The 19,009-nt window shown below is 36.4% G+C and overlaps 2 protein-coding genes across 5 annotated transcripts; one reads left to right on the top strand and one right to left on the bottom strand.

Annotated features, from left to right (window-relative positions):
• On the bottom strand, positions 510 to 12,479 carry LOC18785207 (SUPPRESSOR OF ABI3-5). 2 transcript variants are annotated; one of them, XM_020556844.1, is made up of 16 exons: positions 12,261 to 12,479; positions 11,388 to 11,507; positions 11,135 to 11,175; positions 10,059 to 10,866; positions 9,900 to 9,971; positions 9,719 to 9,811; positions 9,555 to 9,634; positions 8,668 to 8,821; positions 8,102 to 8,189; positions 7,931 to 8,022; positions 7,737 to 7,805; positions 5,681 to 5,845; positions 3,917 to 4,106; positions 1,802 to 2,746; positions 1,342 to 1,526; positions 510 to 982 (listed from the first exon to the last, which is right to left on the bottom strand). In XM_020556844.1, exons 2-16 carry the CDS (start codon positions 11,433 to 11,435, stop codon positions 803 to 805), a joined length of 3,210 nt encoding a protein of 1,069 aa, XP_020412433.1. In that variant the 5' UTR covers positions 11,436 to 11,507; positions 12,261 to 12,479; the 3' UTR covers positions 510 to 802. The 2 variants fall into 2 exon arrangements, with proteins under 2 accessions (XP_020412433.1, XP_007220083.2); XM_007220021.2 differs by having other exon boundaries at positions 734 to 982; positions 8,668 to 8,818; positions 12,261 to 12,393.
• LOC18786933 lies at positions 12,639 to 18,030 on the top strand. 3 transcript variants are annotated; one of them, XM_020556372.1, is made up of 9 exons: positions 12,639 to 12,767; positions 12,875 to 13,000; positions 14,056 to 14,101; positions 14,720 to 14,771; positions 16,080 to 16,170; positions 16,742 to 16,795; positions 16,896 to 16,957; positions 17,501 to 17,579; positions 17,654 to 18,030. In XM_020556372.1, exons 1-9 carry the CDS (start codon positions 12,714 to 12,716, stop codon positions 17,729 to 17,731), a joined length of 642 nt encoding a protein of 213 aa, XP_020411961.1. In that variant the 5' UTR covers positions 12,639 to 12,713; the 3' UTR covers positions 17,732 to 18,030. The 3 variants fall into 3 exon arrangements, with proteins under 3 accessions (XP_020411961.1, XP_020411962.1, XP_020411960.1); XM_020556373.1 differs by having other exon boundaries at positions 16,896 to 16,961; XM_020556371.1 differs by having other exon boundaries at positions 12,641 to 12,767; positions 16,080 to 16,175; positions 16,896 to 16,961.

The raw sequence follows: 19,009 nt of genomic DNA, 5'->3' as shown, positions 1-19,009 counted from the left end.
TGAGCTGATTTGATGAAAACGCCGTCCATAAGCACCTGGGTTCCATGCTCTATAGAGAATGGGTATTTGCCAAATACTGGCCACAAGTTGTACAAGAATTGGCGTTTAACAATGTGCTTCCTTAAAATCTTTTTTTTTTATCTGGTCAAAAACGCTTTCCTTAAAATCTTTTTCTGGCAAAACATGAGTAAAAAAGCAAATTTTAGTACAAACAAGAGGAACTTTTTGAAAGAACAAAATCTTTCCTTTTTGGGAGTCCTTGAGGCAAAAGGATTCTGAACTAGAATCCCAATTCAACAAATGAACTTGTGTAAAAGTCCCTTTTGGGGAGTCCTTGAGGCAAAAGGATTCTGAACTGGAATCCCAATTCAACAAATGAACTTGTAGTTCACCTGCCATTACGATTAAAACAAACTTGAGATGATAAGATGTTTTGACACATTCTATGTTTAGATTTGGATTTGGTTTCTTTTATCGCAAGTATCCTGGTAAGTAATTATGTAAAAATGTAAATCGAAGTATTTGTTTTTCTTTAAAAGTAATTCTTTTTCATTCGCTAAACTGATGTACACTTGAAAGACGAAAGGTACAGTTTTATCCTTCACACAAAAAAATGTAACACTATGAAGTGCTAGAGCGCAATTTTTTACAAGGTCCCCAAGAGACCTTTGAAAAAGGGAAGCATAAACAATAATAGACGACATTGGCCACTTGCTCCACATCTGCTTCCATTGCTTGATATCTGATCTATATCTACTTCCAAGGAAAATATAAATCAAAATAACGGTTCCCTTATATTGTCTTACGACATCTCCCGGAACCTGGCCAGTGCCTTCTTGTGAATGAGTGTTTTGTAACTATCTCCAGCCTGCACCTCCAGAGTAGGATCTAGCTTCTTCTGTTGACTCCCAAGTCCTGCTCTCCTTTCCACCGACTGAGCCTGCACTGGTTCTACCATTCCACTTCCATCTCTTCCCAAACCCTGTGATCAGATGAATAGCAAAAGGAGAAAAAGACACATTCCACAAAATATATATGGTTAGAAAATAAGAAAATAACATCTACCAAGTCCACTTTTTGATCTATAGAAAAAAAAATAGGGAACTGCGGAATCATTTCATCAGAGAAACAAGGGGGATTTCTTAAAACATTCAAGCAAATGCATAGTTAATATAATTTGAGGTGCTGGCTTGTTCAACTGGTAAGATTTCTTATTATCGTACAAGAATTAAACTCCACCTTCAGCAATTGGGAGATTTGGGATTTATTTCGTGAGGTAAAGTTAGTGAGGTAAGCTAAAAATTTAGAATAATCTTCAAGTGCAAAAGAAGGATATGATACCAAGCCTTCGTGCCAGCCCATGTTGCGAAGCATCTTGTTGCCCACATTGCTCTCATCAATTGCTTTTTCAGCTGTAATCACCTCGTAACTGTCAATGTTCGCATCTCCAACCGCACGTCCTCCACCGACACCAGGGGGAAAGGGCATTGAATCAAAAGAACCCTTCCTTGATGCAGAATCTCGATCTTGACAGTAGAAAATAGTAACCACAGGATATTTTACAAATCAATTCAAATATTGTGAAATAGAAAAATGACTCATCCAACTTGGACAACCTGTTTGGGTACTGAAGAACTAAATTTAGCTGACATGTTCCAATCAATTATGCAGACCAGTATGATAGGTAGCATGATAGATGGTTTTAATAACTGGAACTAGGTTGAGGCACATTTATAGATTGAGCTTGTAAGAAAGAAAAAAGGGGCAAGCCGATCGGAAACATATTCTTAAGAAAGCTTACTTGACTCCCCAAAACCAAGATCTGACGAATCATCTCCAAACGACAATGAAGAACCATACAAGCTCCTTCTCTCGGCTGCACGATCCCTATATGCAGTATGAGGCTCTTTAGGAGCAGAAGCAGGTGCTACTGGCAGTTCAGAAAATCTTCTCTTTCCACTCCCAGCAGCCACAGGTGGTGTATAAGAACCCAATGCAGATGCATCTGTTCTGAAGGGAGTCAAAACCGTGGGGATATCTGCCATTGTTGATGCAGATACCATGCATGCAGCAGAAGTTGAAGGAATGGAAACTCCGCCAGATGATCCTGAAAACGAGGTATCTGATTTCACCACACCTCTTCCAGAGCCCCTTATGACTCCCATCAGTGTGCCCCCTATGCTGTTGCTCACAGGCCTTGGCATGACTGGAGACTCCAAACCAGCAGTCTCTGCAGCAGAAACAGTTGTACTAACCCTCGAACTGGGTGTAGTATTCTCCTTTGTGGTTGTCACGTCAATTTTAAACTTACTCTTTGTAGACTGCACAGAAGAAACTGGTCTATCATCAGCTGATATGCTTGGCTGATTCTCATCCAGAGCTACACGGGTTGCTTGGCCTTCGTGACTCCTCTGCTTCCACATCGTCAACACATTACTCATTTTCTTCTTGTTAGCCAAAATACTGCTCTTTGAAGCCAATTTGATCTCTTTTGCCTTTTCCTTCTCTTTTTTCTCTGCAGCTGCCTGGACGGCATCTGGTAATGATGCAGCTTTCTCAAATGGTGTTGAGGTTGTAGCTGGTGCAGAGATTACTACCTTTTTATTACTTGAAGCATCTGATGCCTTGGAAAGCTCAGATTGATTAACAGAAGTTTTGTTATCATTCTGATCAGTGCAAGGAATGTATTGCAGAGTTTGCTGGTCATATGAATACCAAATCCCGTTGTTCCCATCATAGTAAAGACCTACATTGAAAAATGTACATAAGTATAAACCATGGATTAGAAAATTGTGCTCGCATGAGTGTGCGTGAGAGAGAGAGAGAGAGAGAGAGAGAGAGAGAGAGAGAGTGTATGTGTGTGTGTGAAGGCAAGGAACAGAGTGGCAAATTAAAACCTACTCATTGAATAAGTTCATCCAATTACAACATCTATGACAGCACACAATATTAAGCTACTTAAACATTAGATGACTATTAGAGCTCCCTGGTCCCTGAATTTAGTTTTATAAGCAATAGCATTATTGGGAGAAAAGGAAAAGGCTCTATGTGATACAGCAGAAAATTAGTCCAGTTTGAAATTGACTGGCCCACTGCCTTTAAAGTGACTGACCCACTGCCTTGAAGGACCAACAGATACTCCAGTTTGAACATAACAGGGAAATACACCAAACATATTCAGGCAAACAGATCAGGAGTCTGACAGAATCACCCCCAACCCGACTAACCTGTCTGAATTCAAACAATTTGCATCTTTTTATTCATATAGGAGAGTTTCTTGTCTACTACTGGTTATAGGATTCCCTTCAGACTATATCCGTCAACATGGGCTCTCAATGGAGTCTTGTTTAACATTTGAGCCTTGGTATCTTCTTATAGCATTTGTCAACAAACACATACCACAAACACAAGCCTACTTAACCTATTTTTTTTGGGCTGGGTTTCCTTGGTTTCAATAGTCCATTGGTCAATATCAAATTGTTATTTATGTCTACACCAGCATCTAGGGTTGGATTGGTGTTGGGCTTTAACCCAAGCAAACCAAACCTGTGCCCATCCCCTGCCTTCTATTCAACTTCCAGAACATGAATACCTCTCCCACCCTCATCACCTCCAACCCAAAATACTGGAGAAAGAACTTTGTACTTCATCCAATATGACAGCCAAGAAATAGTTTGAAATTAGAATCTACAACTTGCAGCATTCAGAAATGATATCAAAATTCAGTAATTTGATATGTTATATGTAATTTGGTCGGAACCTTTTCGTCCCGTGAATCCACCAAAAAGATTTAAAAGTAAGAAAATAAAAAAATCATAAAGGGTTGGTTCATAACCATCTTTGTACGATGCAATGGAACAAGGGGGAAAATGAAATACAAATAGAAGAACCTGTATTTATTGATTAAAAAAAGAACCTGTATTTGGATCATAGTAGAACCCAGAAGCAGCATCATAGTAATAACCAGATGCCTCATCCCACACAAAACCAGATTGTGGAGCCAAACCATCTTGTTGTACTGCCATCTCCCCGCCATTTTGCTCCCCCCCAGTGGATTGATTGTCATCTGGATTATATTCCTTTGGTGCCCAACCAACAGAATCATACTATACAAAAAAAATTAAAAAAATAAACCAATACGAAAAAAGAGAGCCTAAGATTCAGTAAAATACACAGTGACATATGCAAGAAAGCAAAAACAACAGACTGTTGAATAAACGGGTTGTATAGACAAACAGAGGCGACTGGTCTCCTCTTTTTAGATTTTTTTTTTTCTCCAACAAGAAAAAGAAAGTAGCTATAATCAAAGCAACACACAGTTGGGGTGGTTACCCTGCTACAGTAACAACCATCATACCTTGAATTTCAACAGACTAATCTTTTCCCAAGAAGGGATGCAATAAGGGATTGCGTTATTGAGTAAAAAATGAGACCAAATCTGATCTGCGGAATGTCTGAGAGTACTTGTGTGCAGCCCTAAGCCCACTATACAATTATACTAAACAAGTTTATCAAACCTGTCTAACTCACACAGGCAAGTTAACCTAACCTGTCCTAGTTCACATAAGCTGTTCATTGCCCCTGCATATCCATTATATCATAATGTAACATAACAAAATACCAGCAAAACAGTTCCAAACATCATAAATTTCTCCTCTTCCAATTCCTCTAACTCAAACTAACGGAAAGAATTGAGCATAATGGTTCTCTTCTCTTTTCTCGGGTTACAAGGTCGTGACTTAATATGAAATTTTTAAAGAATCATTATGGTCTATCTTCTGTTTTCTTGGAAACTAGTCAATCCAAAAGCTTAAATATCTGCTACTCACCCTAGTAGGTCTTTTTCATACATAGTCCTCTATTGTGGTGGGCATTTTCCGCAGAGGGTGGTCAACTGACCAAGGCAGCTTCGCTTTCTATTTTAATTTTAACTGAGTTGGTTTAGTACCCATTCAACCCCATAAAACCAGTTCATTGTCGGACTGAGTATTCTTTTAGCCTGAAAAGATTGATGTGAACTGATTGTGTATAATTAACAAAATTTATGATTTTTCATCTACGAAGACTCAAACTAGTAATTTGAATGTATAACAAAAACTTAATCAGCTACCTTTTATTACAATTAAAATTACAAAGTTCCTCAGAATTTAATGCTTCCTAATAATTTAGCCCTCTTAGAATATATTCCTTGTATGGGTGGTATTATTATTGTTGATAAATTATTCATCAGCTTTTTTATAAGTAGTAATAAAAAAATCAAGAATCAACTTTTCCACATTGTCAAATAAGTATACTCTGGCCCTGGGAATCTCCATTAATCATGAGATAATATTTTAACACAAATTCTGACCACACAACAACTAATTAAATGGCAGCCATGTACAGCAGATATATCTAAATATTTGAGTATTTGAGTATTTAATTACTCATCTTAAAGTTATGGAAATCTTTCTAGACATGTAATGTCTTCCATCTATGTGGTGAACCAAAACATTTTTCACTCTCATGAACGTCTGCTTTCCATTATTCTTCAAAAATTATTCTAATAATCATGTGATCTAAAAATATTATATTTGTTGTTCAAGTGCTTACAATTAATATAAAGTTTATATATATAAGAAGTATCATATAAGTCAACAAAACAGATGTAAAAAACGTATAAAATTATTTTAAGAGAAACCTGTTGCGCAAAGGTGGCTGCCTCAATTGCCGCAGCTGCCAAGCTGCTTGACTGTGAAGATCCTGGACCAAGAATGCTCTTTGCATATGCTACTCTCAAAATTTGCCCATTCCTCTCAAGTGTTGTTCCATTTGTTGCTTCAAGAGCTTTTGTAGCATCTCCCACCTGAAAATCATAGGGTTGCAGCTTAAAACAAAAAACTGCGCTGATTTCTTTGTTTCTTCACATCTCACATTGGAAGACAGACAGAAACGAAGAACACGTCCATCAGGGGGGTGACCAAGTTCCTAGACTGTACTTAATAACTCATAAGTACAGTCTTGTAGAAAGAAAGCCAAAATTCTCTGGGGTAGTCTGATGCAGGCAGTGGTTTGGAACCTATGGCTGGAACGTAACAGGAGAATCTTTGAGGATTATAAGGGAGTGGGAGTGGCAGAGTAATGGGATAGAGTGAAGTTTTGGGCTGCCCTTTGGGCATCAACTTCCCTTGCTTTTAAGGATGTACCCTATCCTACAATTATGCGCAATCTGCTGGCCGTAGTATCTTAAGGGGTTGTTTTATGTTTGGTTGTTTAGTTATGTGTTGAGTGGCCTTGTGTCTGTTTCACCGGCTAGTGTTTTTTCTTTTTATCTGCGTTCTAAATGCCCTTGTTTTGATCCTTACAAATTTGAATAAAAATGTTTCTATTCAAAAAAATAATAATAATAAGTACAGTCTTGTAACTCTGTCGCCCTGAAACACAAAAGACTTGCAACCAAAGCGTAATTAAAATATAATAATAAATAAATCAAGCTTTTACGACTAAGGCATCTTTAAGGAAGTTATTATACTTCTACTTCTGGGATACTAGAGAGCAAAAAATTGTAATAAGGTGTACCATTTACACAATTTTAACCAAGCACGATAAAGTTAATCAACATTAGCAGAAAGACCACACAATACATGCACCCACACAGCCTTTGAGACTAAAAGCCAATTGATTAAAAAAAAAAAAATAGAATAATGAAGAGGAGAAATAACCTGCCAGGGAAATTTTGAGGACATAAAAATTCTTCTTTTTTTTCCTCATTCTTTACATGATTTAAACAAAAGGTGTATTACAACTCCAACTTACCCCACTACAAATGCAAAAAACTTTTAAGACTCAAAACAAGAGGTGCACATGCAGACAGGTTTCTTTTTCGGACAACCACATGCAAACATGTTAAATCTCAGATCAAAAGAATTGGGTAGAGAGGGATGCAGTTTTTTAGACGAAAGACATCAACATATCACACTTCTGAATATGTACAATAACAGTTTGAATTAGATGGGTTTTGTTTATGCCCTTGATTGTGTGTAATCGTAAGTATAGAAAACCATATCAGACATCTGGATGCAAGCCATGATCATATCACACATCTAGAAAATCATTTTCATTGATCAGGTTATAGAAGTTCATATGGCATAACATTTATAGCACCTTCATTTAAACTTATGTGGTTAGTTAAAGGAGCTCTATTAAAATATAGTTCAGCATTGGGAGACCCCATCAAAGTGAGCTGCCAACTACCTAATACATCCCACAGAAACATTTTGCCCAATCTTTTGGTCAGGAATATACAAATTTAAATCTAGTCACACCACATTTCCTCATACAACCAGCAAATAAAAATGTTCAAAACATCATTTCCCTATTGGAAAGGAGCTTATAAAGTAGAGGTGATACAATTACCCTACAAATAAAAACTCAGCATATGATGACCACATATAAGATCTGTACAATTATACTCATAAGTTCTGAACATGTACATTTTAAAGATAAATTTTTTACATTAAGTTCTGTAAATATAAGTTGGGAGACAAGTAACATTTTTCTTTTATATTTAAGTTCCGTGATTTTAACAGCTCACATTGTTTCCTCGTCCCCAACATCAGTTAACTTCAGTGTCCTTCAATTCTTGAATCAGAACATTAAGGCCACGCAAATGAATACCAGAAAAAATGGAAGACAATAAAATTACAACATTTAACCAACTGAATAACTGAAAAGGGAGGGGAAAAAAGCTGGCATACCGAATGGAAATGTACAAATGCAAATCCCCTTGAAACATGAGTAAATTTGTCTCTAACAAGACGAAGATCCTGCAAAATAATATCAATAAATCTCTGATGCACATGCTAGATAGAAAAAAAAATCTGTCTTGTTTAACTTTAAGATGACACTAAATGAATAAATAAAAAGAATTCAATTTGTTCAGCATTTGCACCTTAATTGCGGCATGTTTGGAAAATTCATAGCGCAGCATTTCCTCATCAGCATTTTCATCCAGTCCGCGAACAACCAAAACATGAGTAGGACCTAATGACATATATACTCAGTTAAGTTCATAAAAATTAATAGTTAATTACGCCAGCTAAAAGAAACAAGGTAGACTAACCAGCTTCAGATCCTTTCTTTGCTGAAGTCATTTGATTGGATAAAGAAATATCTGCTGCCGGAGCATCCTCAGTTCGTGCCTTATTGCACTGCAACAAAGGAGGAAAACAGAGACTCACTAACCTACATGAATTTTTTTTTTTCCTTTTTTGATAATCAACTTACATTAATTATTCTTAAGAAAAAATAAACTAATCCACATACATTACACAGTTATGCATGTTGAAAATTTTGTTTTCTAAAATAATAAAACAATAAAAATTTCTTTTCTATTGTACCATAGTTACATATTTACTTGGACACAAAAGATTTTGTTCCCAAAGCACTGTATCTAAACATAGCAGAGTTGAAATTCTACCACAAAAGCACAGAAGGTCTTTAACAAAACCACCTAAAGTCATATAATGGAATATTTCCAAGCACATAAGTGCAGCTGTTCTTCCCAGAAAAGGCAACATTGTTGGTATGAATTTAGCACTTTACTATTACATGATGGAGGGTTAATTCGTCAAAATATATCAAGACAAAAAGAAATTAATACCTTGTAATGGAAAAAAAAATACACACCTGAAAGCAGGATGTCCGCCGTGCAAAATTAACATATTCACAACTAATGCACATCCAATCAGAGGGCACTGTGATGCTTTTACGGTTATTATGGCCTGATTTCACAGCATTCTCCTGACCAAAAGATCCACCTGCACCCCCAGTCGGCTTACTACTGCAACAAAACACAGTTCAAAATGGAAATAAGTACACTCATGGAAAAATAATATGGGTCCCATTCCAGGGACAAAAACAAAACCACACTTTCAGCATTTGCATCATCTGACAGCTGAGAATACATCTGACACAGAAAGAAAATCCTTCATTTATTGAGGCATTAAGTATCCGCACATCATGCAAGATGTCCTTTATTGTTTACGTTAACTATGCAGTCACCTTTACTAAATTTTACCCTTACCACCACCCGAGAAAAAATAAAAATTAAAAAATTAAAAGTTCAAAATTAAAAAAAGACACTTCATCACTTTCTTCCTCGCTTTGATCAAAGTTCATGTCGATTCATGGGAATAAGACGCAAGCTGGCCTTCCTTTTTTTGTTGATAGAGGGGGAGGAAGAAAGTCGACAAAACAAACTGGCATTTCCCAGTGGGGTTCAAATAACTAAGAACATGATCATCCCTCTCCAACCCAAAAGTTTTATATCTACTCACTTCTTGTATCTATTTTGTCATCAGTTAAGAAAGACAGGATATATAAAATACACGATTAGGATTAGCGAAATACAATGTGGAGTGAGCCCTACAAGGGTGTCCCTCAAATAAGAATGGAAGCTCTCTATGTACATAGATATATATATGTATTTCACAATGACAAAATAATGCTACCACACTTCGGTGATGGTTATATTAAGACTTCATCCAGTAAAGTAGGACCAACAAAAAAAACACCTGTACTCAAAAAAAAGCTTTCGGCCATCCACCACAAGTCCATCATCCCCAATCTTGTCCATCATAGCGCATGCTGCTCCCTATTAAACAAACAGAAACTCCATTGTGAATTATTTTTATTCAAATCAAATGCAAAACATTTATACGAAAAGAATAATACATACCACAGAAGGAAAATCAATAAAAGCAAATCCACGAGAGATGCCAGAATTACGTTCTTTGATCACACGGACATGTCTAAGGGGTCCCCATTCAGTCTGAAAGATATACAAATTGCAAGGTTATCAAAAAGTAGAGAGAAGTAGAAATGTGGTATTCATAACAAAACATCAGATGACATATTACAAGGATCTGGTATAGATCTTCCTCAGTCGTCTTCTGTGAAAGACCCTTCACAACAATAGTTGCAGATGGGGCCTACAAAAGAACATCATACTCAGTAAGTCATCCTGCATACAGTAAACACATAGGCAATTAGGTTGAACAGAAAGATGCAAAACATACCACAGAATAATGCTCTCTCTGGCGTTTCTCATCACGGTCCCTTCGCCTATCAGTTCTCTCATGCCGTCCATCATCATAGCTGTCCTCTCGATGACTTCGTCCATGGCTTCGACCTCTAGGGGACCTTGATCTAGGACGATCCTCATGCCCGCGAGAAATGGACCGGGAGCGAGAACGCTCATGCCTTCTATGTGGACTCTGTTCTCTTTCCCTACTCAAACATTTCTTCTCACGCTCTCGGTCACGAGATTCACGAGATTCACGAGATCCACGACGCCTCCAATTGCTATCTCTCCTACTACCTCTGTCATAATCAGAATCATAACTGTGTCGGCCATAGTCATAATCCCTTTCACGACTCTCCTCTCTGTTTTGATGGGTAGCACGGGACCTATAGTCAAAATCATCATATGCATAATCATCACGATCACGTCCACCAAGCCTTGCAATCCTGTCAAATCCAGGATCACGATAGCTATCAACACTGCGATAGCTATCTCGAAATTTATCAAATTCCTGAAATGTATCAATCTCATGATCACGAAAGTTATCCATCTCATGATCACGAAAGTTATCCATCTCATGATATGAATCAATGTATTGTTTCTCATGTCTCCTATCCCTATCAACGGGAATTTCTTCTTCATAACTTCTTCTTCTTGAATGTGGCCATACACCAACAGCATGAGGTGGTGGTGGATAGTTATCCCTATCCAAAACATCGCGGTGAAAAGCATTTCTTGGATAGACGTCGTCCCTTGAGTATCTGTCATCTATAAACCTCCTTTCATCGTATGAACCACCGACCCTGCCAAAAAATAATTATAATATGGGACAAAAGGAGAAGATATAATGTAACACAATGCACCCAATTAAAAAGATTGATGACAAAATTAAAGGGAATATTCAGACAGTACCAATGACAGATATTGGTATACAACCATTAATGAAATTTGGGCAGTAGAACTAAAAAGTTAATCTCAATCTGCTCTTCATACAAATTTAAGGAGCCAATTTTGCCTATGAGTTCTAAATTACCGTAATGAAGATGAAAAGAAACAGTCAGTAGCACTCACCGAAAGTTTGGCTCATGGACCGCAGCATACCCCTCCAGAGCCTGTGGATTCAAGAGAATAAGGTAATGTCAGCAACAGATCAATGATGATATGAGGTTAGGCAAATCCAGTCAGTCCATATCCTCATTGCCCCATGGCTTTCTCTCATTTTTCTCCCAAAAAAATGGACAGTCAGATTGGGCCCTAATAAATTCTTGTATTTATCATGATTCATCCCATATAGGTGATTTATTAAGGAGGAAACCACAATTACGCTGTTATTATCCCATCCTTGCTGAAGACCATAGCGACCGGGATCCATTTCTTTCTTGCATGCAAGCAAAACTCGACAAAGCGCTCGATGATGATATCGTTCAGAATTTGAATACCTTTCCTGTAATATAATGCACAAACAGACACACACAGTTATGCCCGTGATGAACCAAGCACCTACAATTCCCATGACTTTGACCTTGTTGGCCTCCCTTTCACAAGTCACAACCGGAATAACCAAAATCCTTTCCACAAAGTCCCAATTCTCTTAACACACAATACCTTCGACAGAAGATACCATCAGCTTATATACATACAATCCATTCAATCAAAACTTGAACAATCAATATGTTAGACTTAGATCATAGATGACAAAGCGTAACTGACCCATTTACACAGGCTTCATAAAAATCCTAATTGAAAAACTAAATTACCTAAAAATAAGACTAAACTCTGATTGAACCAACTAAAACCCTGAAAAGGAACTTCAAAAAAAGCCAATGCAGACCTGAACAAAATCAAACCGACAATTTTTAAAAACAAAATGGATGAAGATAATCACATAATCGTAATTGACCCAAAGTCCATTGCTTTTTTGAGCAATATACCTCAGGGCACAAAAGCAATGCCCTGAATTTCAACAGAAATTGGAGACAACTCCATTCCATTCAAAAACCTCGTTGAGGACAAGGGCTGACTAAAATTGGAAACAAGGGTACAATAATTTGCATCAGATTTTTTTTTTTTTTTTTCATTTTGTTTTAATTTATTATAAATAAATAAATAAGGAGTTTCGCAAAATTGAAAATTCCTGCAATTAGGAACCTCAGGTAGCATCGCAAACCCAGAGGAAGAAGAAGAACCAAAAGCTTACCGTAGATCCTAAGCTTCAGATCTCAGGCCAACTTTTGCACTCTCTCTCTCTCTCTGTCCGTCTACTTTCTTCTTCGTCCGTCGCAAGTGTCCTCGCTTTCGGCTGTTGCTCGTTTCGACCAAAATAATTTACTCCTAGATTATTTAACTTTTCGTTATTGCAACTCACGTGCTAGGCAAGCACCTGATCGCATGGGCCTATTTCAATTTGGAGTATTTTCTTCGGTCTAGCTGATTAGACCAAGGCCCAATATATTACCCAAATCTTGATGACGTGGCATCTTTTTAAGCGGTTAGATCATTAGCATGGCTGAGATGTAGCGAAATGTGGGGTAAATGTACAATACGTAAATGTAGAGTGGTAGTGTATAAAAGCCAGTTTGCGAGTTCGCGCGCCCGAAACCTTGTGCGGGTGCAACAGTCTCTCTGTGTCTCCTCCTTCAATCTCTCCATCATGCCCCGTTCCCTGGCGCTCACAGCTGTTTCTATTCCCCTTCTGCATAAACCGGTAAGCACCCTCCCATTATCGCCTTTTTTATTTATTAATTCTTTTCCATTTCATTTCAGTTCTTTTCTTACTCTTGTAGTAGTCTTATCTTTCCTGGTGGTGTTTAGGGCTGCTATGAGTTCTCGTACTTGAGCAACTCATGGGTTTCATTGACAAAGCTCAGCCACGTTTCGCTGAATCAGAAGAACCAATTTCAGCGATTCTCCCTAGTCAATGGCAACGACAATGTCAATGTGGGTTCTTTACTTTATTGTTCAACGTTGTGTAGTGTCTTCACCATTTTAATTTTGAGTCAAATTGGACCCCGCCTATATTGCATTTGGAAGAAAATACTAAATTTTGGGATTACCCAAACTATTGCATTTGGATGTATAAAGTATGGAAGGGAGGATGAATTAGGGTAGAGAAAGATTTTGAAATTGATTGACCTAGGTCTATTGAATTTGCATGTATTAAGTATGGAGGAAGAAGGATGAAACTAGAGCAGGAGAGGATTTAGAATTCCACACAAATTTAATGCATTTTGGAGATAGTTCAATTGCTGAAGGTGACTTTAATTGAATGTTTAGGGGAAAAAATACATTATCGAGACAACAATGACTTACAATGCTCCGATAAATGTTATTGAGGATCATCAACTGAGTAGCTAATGTAAGGTGGACTGATGCTGACAAGAGTTACAAAATTAAACATTTCTCTTTCTATTCACGTTGTTACCTATGAAAATCATGAACTGCTTTATAAGAATTAATGTGTGAATGGCATTTTAAGCTAAAAGATTGGATACGATGTACATCAGATGCGATTCCTTTACTTTTGTTTATTTAATTTGGGTAAATAATGTTGTCAAACTACCATTACTAGGTGAAGTGTGCTTTCTACTTGCTTATACTTCAGTGAAAGACAAACATCGTTTTATAATATAAGAGAAATTGAAGTATGTGTCACTGTTTGCAGTTTTTCTCTGTCCAACTCACCTGGAAAACCCAGAAAAATGTCACCTTTTTATGTCTGAGTTAGTCCCTTGGGTTTACTGTTGATTAAATATATATGGGCGTACAGTGATGTTATGAGCCTAAATGACTATAGAGTATGTACTTCATACAGTTTCAATGTTAGTTTGGGAATCAATGAAAATGCATAATACATGCGAGTGTATGTGTAGGGGCTTGAACATGGTGGATGGTGGCATTGCTGTTACGTCATAAATATTTTCCTCTTTAATTTAGGTTGAAGTAAAATATTCTGATAGAAAGGTGTCTCTGTGTTCTCTTTCATGTGTGGACAGGGTTATGGGTTGTCGGATGCTGAAAGCTTCTCCACTAAATCTCAAGGTATATAATATTCTTAACCATATCGATGATTATAGGATATCTTGAAGATATATTATCTTGCTGATGTAGCAGGAAATTATGGTGTTTCTTTATTTAATGAGATTAATGTTGGTTGGGTGTTGCCAAAAGACTGTTTTTCTTTGCTTGGAGAGAAATTTAAAGTATTGGGTGGTGGAAAGAAGCTAAAGTTATATGGGGCTGTATGATGGTGGCTATCATTTCGCTATTTGGTCGGAAAGAAACCAACGTATCTTCAAATATGTTAGGGGGATGGAAGTGGAGGAGGTGTGGTGGAAGGTTAAGTATTGGGCAGCTCTTTGGGCATCCGTTTCTTGTGATTTTAGGAACACTTCTATTCCTGACATTGTTCTAGACTGGAAAGCTTGTAGTGTCATGAATATGTTTTGGTTTGTTAAACTAGATGTGCATGAATTATTGTTTTCTCTCATATATTCACGGTGGATTGCTTATCTACGTTGCTGTACAGCTTCTTTTGTGAAATAAAATTTCATCTTTTCATTTCATAAAAGAAAAAATGTATATTATGATGCTTTTCCTATTCTCTCCTTGTATCCATTTGTAGGAACTAATGATTTCCCAAATTTCGATTTATTTTAGGGGCAATTGGAAATAGTGATAGTGGTGAAGGAGTACCTGTCACATCCAATGAGTACTTTCTACTTGCCTTACAATGTTTTTGGTCAATACTAAAGGCTACTGATTTTTGTTAGTTATGTAATGAAGGTGAGTTAGTATTTGAACTCATATTCATCTTACTCTGTTTTCTAAATACCTGACCTATTAGCAAATTAGTCACAGCTGAGGGCTATCCAAAAGGTAACATTTATGAAGTGGGACTTAGTCACCTGGTTAGTCAGTCACTTAGATGATTAAATATAAGATCTGTAGCTGAGTGAATTTTTAGGAAGTCATCCTATGGAATGGTTTTTGTCTGCTCTATATCTCTATGATGGTGAAGGTAATCTCATAAGCAATTAGGTATACTAAAGCTAGATCCTTCAATTGAGGAGGTGACTTTTTTTAAGACAGTCACAATGACATGCGATTATATTGATACCTATTTCATGATTTTCATCCATACGGATAGGGATTTTCAAGAGCCCAGGTTTGAGCTTGTGAAATAGTGCCCACATTGTGTAGTTTATACCTGTTGATTGACGCAAACAATAAATAAATAAATATAAGTAAAAGGAAACCTTTTCTGAGATAGGTACACCTTTTTGTTTTATTCTTTTATCAAGATTTGTAGCGTGTAAAAATTTATTTTGACATGAAGAATTCTAGTCGTTGCTTTGTCATTCTAGTCATGTAATTATAATGTCAAAATTTCTCCTGATTGGTGTGAGATAACATAATTTAGTGCACTGAATAGGCACCTTTCCAGTTCCCACTAGATGGTGAAGGGGATGATATTAGATGATGTGCAAGTATTACAGTACCATCTAGAGTTATACAATATTAAATGGGCATTCACAACAGATATAGTGTCTACAAGCATGATTTTTTAAGCAATATGTTTCAGATGTATCTCATGTAATGAGTTGATGTGGCCATTTTGTAGACTTTTCTCATGACATGTATGAAGTTTTGTTAAAGATTCAAGTTAATATTAAGTTATTAATACTCCATAGGGACCTCAACAGTACCTAAAACTAGCATCCCACTAGATAGAAAGTTTATGTCAGTTTTACTTTATTTTTTTCTTTTTAAACTCTACCTTTAATTGCTTCTAGATGTTTGAATGTCAAAATGGACCATTTGGTTGTTATGTGGTTTTTTTTCTTTTATTTATTTATTTATTTGTGTTATGTTCCTCTTTATTTTTTAAACCAAATTTCTGTTCATTGATAAGTTCAAAATTCTACCTTACATTTGGTTAACCTTGCCATCTTCTTTCACTTTTCAACCTTCGTTGAGCCTTTGTGATGCTCTTTTTCTTGTTTGTTTAACTTGCCAGGATTTTGAAGAAGTTAAGGAGATATGGGATTTCTGGATTATTGTCATATGGACTACTGAATACTGCTTACTATCTTACGACATTTCTCTTGGTATGGTGAGTGAAGTATCTCCACATTAGCTGTATTGGTAATATCTTCTGGCTTGTATTAAACATCATAGTATTACAAGTTACAACTAATATCCCTGTAAAGGACCACTCCATTTCGCAGTTTTGCTGAACTCTATTGGCCTTACCTGAGCATCTGTTTCTATGACTTGGTTTTTTATTCATTGATTCTGAAAAGCTTCTTTACATTGGCTCTTTTAAATTCTAATGCGATTCTGTCGCAGTACTTATTGACTCATAAGGGATTATATATAGTCTTGGTTTGTTTGTTGTGCATATGGATTTCATGGTCTAGAAGTATTAACTCTTAGGGATTTTATGGCCTTGCTTTCTAAGCGTCATCATGCTTCTTTGTGGCAGTCAAAGTATTTTCATTTGACGTCCACATTTGAAGAAAATAAATTGGGTGTTCAGTGCTACTACTGGATGCTACAATGTACTAATAAGGCTCCATAAATTGTATTATTATCATTTATTATTATATTGCCTATGCAGTTGCTCATGTAAATTTAGTGGAATAATTGCAACTCTGAACTGTTTTCTTTTCCTTTTAGGTTCTATGTTGCTCCAGCACCTGGGAGGATGGGTTACGTCCCAGCTGTTCAGAGGTAATTGTTCATATATGAATATCGCTGAATTTTTTTTTTCTTTCCAGGTTATGCAATATCTTCAAATCTAGCATTGATATTAACACTTGGTGATTTGCAGATTTCTCAAAATAATGGCCATGGTGTGGGCCGGAAGCCAGGTCACCAAGCTTGTACGAGCTGGTGGGTGAGTTGCTATATCCAATAATTCATTTTTTAAATTTGTTAGTTTTATGAAAATATAGTCATGGTTTTCATGATTTTTGAGTAGCCAAGACTTTTGCTTGTTGGGATTTTCCTGGTTTTTCAAGTATAATTAGCCCTGGTTCTTTATCCAACTCCTGAAAAATGCTTAATAATTTATTGTGGCTGGATGTGTTGAGTTAATTTAAGGATCCAGTTGTTAACACCTATGTTTGGATTGTTAATGTGCGTGATTAAAGTAATAGCTCACATTAAAGGTTCATTTCTCAAGCATAGGCTGTTACTTGAAAAGAACCTAAAAGTAATTTTAATATGTGTCACCCACAGCAACCGGCGCCAAAAAGGTTGGTAACTTCTTTTGTCAGCGTTGGCTGTGAAGTGCAGTTTTGATCTTGTGAGAGAAATATATAAAATCTAATTATTTTTTTTCATTTGATGATTTTATTGCTGCCAAGTATGTATGAATGTTTAGAATGTGATCCTGTGTTTCTTATATGAGTTAACAAGGACCATTTGATGCAGGGCCCTTGCTCTTGCTCCTTTGGTAGACAGGGGACTGTCATGGTTCAGTGTCAAGTTCCATTTTGAGTCTCAGGGCAAGGTGACAATGAATTTTCAAAATTCTATTATATGTTCTGATTACAAGCATCAATCTCATTTCATTCCAATTTCCAGGCTTTCACCGCAATTGTTGGAATTTGCTTCGGACTAGCCCTCGTTTTATTTTTTGTTGTGACGTTGCTTTGGGCCTAAAGCCATTTCTGGTTTCTGTTCTCACTCCATTGAAGGGAGTCATCATCTATGAATATGATATTGGCTTCTTTAGATTTCCTTTCATGTTTCTCCATCTATGTTTTGTTTTGTTCTTTTGTTTTCTGTTTCTTGTTTCTCCTAGCAAATGTAGATTTGTTTGCTGTATATGCACTTACCATGAGTGTCAAATTTTTTGTCAATCTACTTTTAATTTTTTTTGTTACATGTATTGTATCGGTACTTTGTATGTTAATGCAACCTATGCAGATATGCGTAATTACCAAGTAATATGTTACCAAGATTGCTAATTTTAAATTGCATGACTATCGGCCAACGGGGTGTAGTCCAGTGGAAACGGACCTTGATTTGCAATTGCAGACTAGAGGTCTCGGGTTCGAACCACAACATCATAGTTGTGCGTGTATGAGAAATACCCCCCATCGCTTGTATAAAAAGAATAATAAAAAATTTGCATGACTATCTATGCATACGATATTTATGAATCTTTACGTACATATATTTATAAATAAAAATAAAAAATTTATAAGATGGCACCTTGACTAGAAAGTTGAGCTTAGGGATGTTGTCAAACAAGACATACAAGAATACAAATACATCTGAATGTATCATTGCTTGTTGGGATCGAGCCGTGCTCATGGCGAGCCTATATGGGCCCAAGTCAAATTTGACTTATTTATTATATTTTTTTAATAATTTTTTTTGCAACTTCATTTAAATATTTTTTATAATTATGTATGTACTAACAAGAGTTGTTAAAAAAAGATGCCAATAATTATATATATATTTTAAATCGTTGTTGAAAAAGAGGCCAATAACTGTATTTCAAGTACATTTAAATAGAAAATGACTAGATTATTGTTTGGATTTTAAAAAATTGAAACTTGAAAAACAAAATTATTATTTTATATATAAAGCAAACATTCAATTTTAATATATACTATTAGAGAAAAGAAATAGACTTGAATTTCACATATAAATATAATAATATTATCTATTATTTTTGTCTAAAATAAATATACTTTAATAAATGAGTTTTAAACGAGCCGGTCCGCCCTATTCGGCTTAATTACCTCATTCTAACCCGTTTAAAGATACGGGTCATGTCGTGTTGGGCCTTACTTAAGCAAACCGTGCTCGGGGCGGCCCAATCTGTTTGACACCTCTATTCCATCCAATATGTCGTTAAAAAATATCATGTGCCAAGCATGTGAGGCAATTTAAGCAAAAACACAAAATAATAATAATTAATAAACCCAG

Source organism: Prunus persica, chromosome G2 (genome assembly GCF_000346465.2).
Source record: "Prunus persica cultivar Lovell chromosome G2, Prunus_persica_NCBIv2, whole genome shotgun sequence".
Classification (NCBI taxonomy): Eukaryota; Viridiplantae; Streptophyta; class Magnoliopsida; order Rosales; family Rosaceae; genus Prunus; species Prunus persica.
Note: the sequence above shows the minus strand (reverse complement) of the source record. Positions and strands in the feature narration are given on the sequence as shown.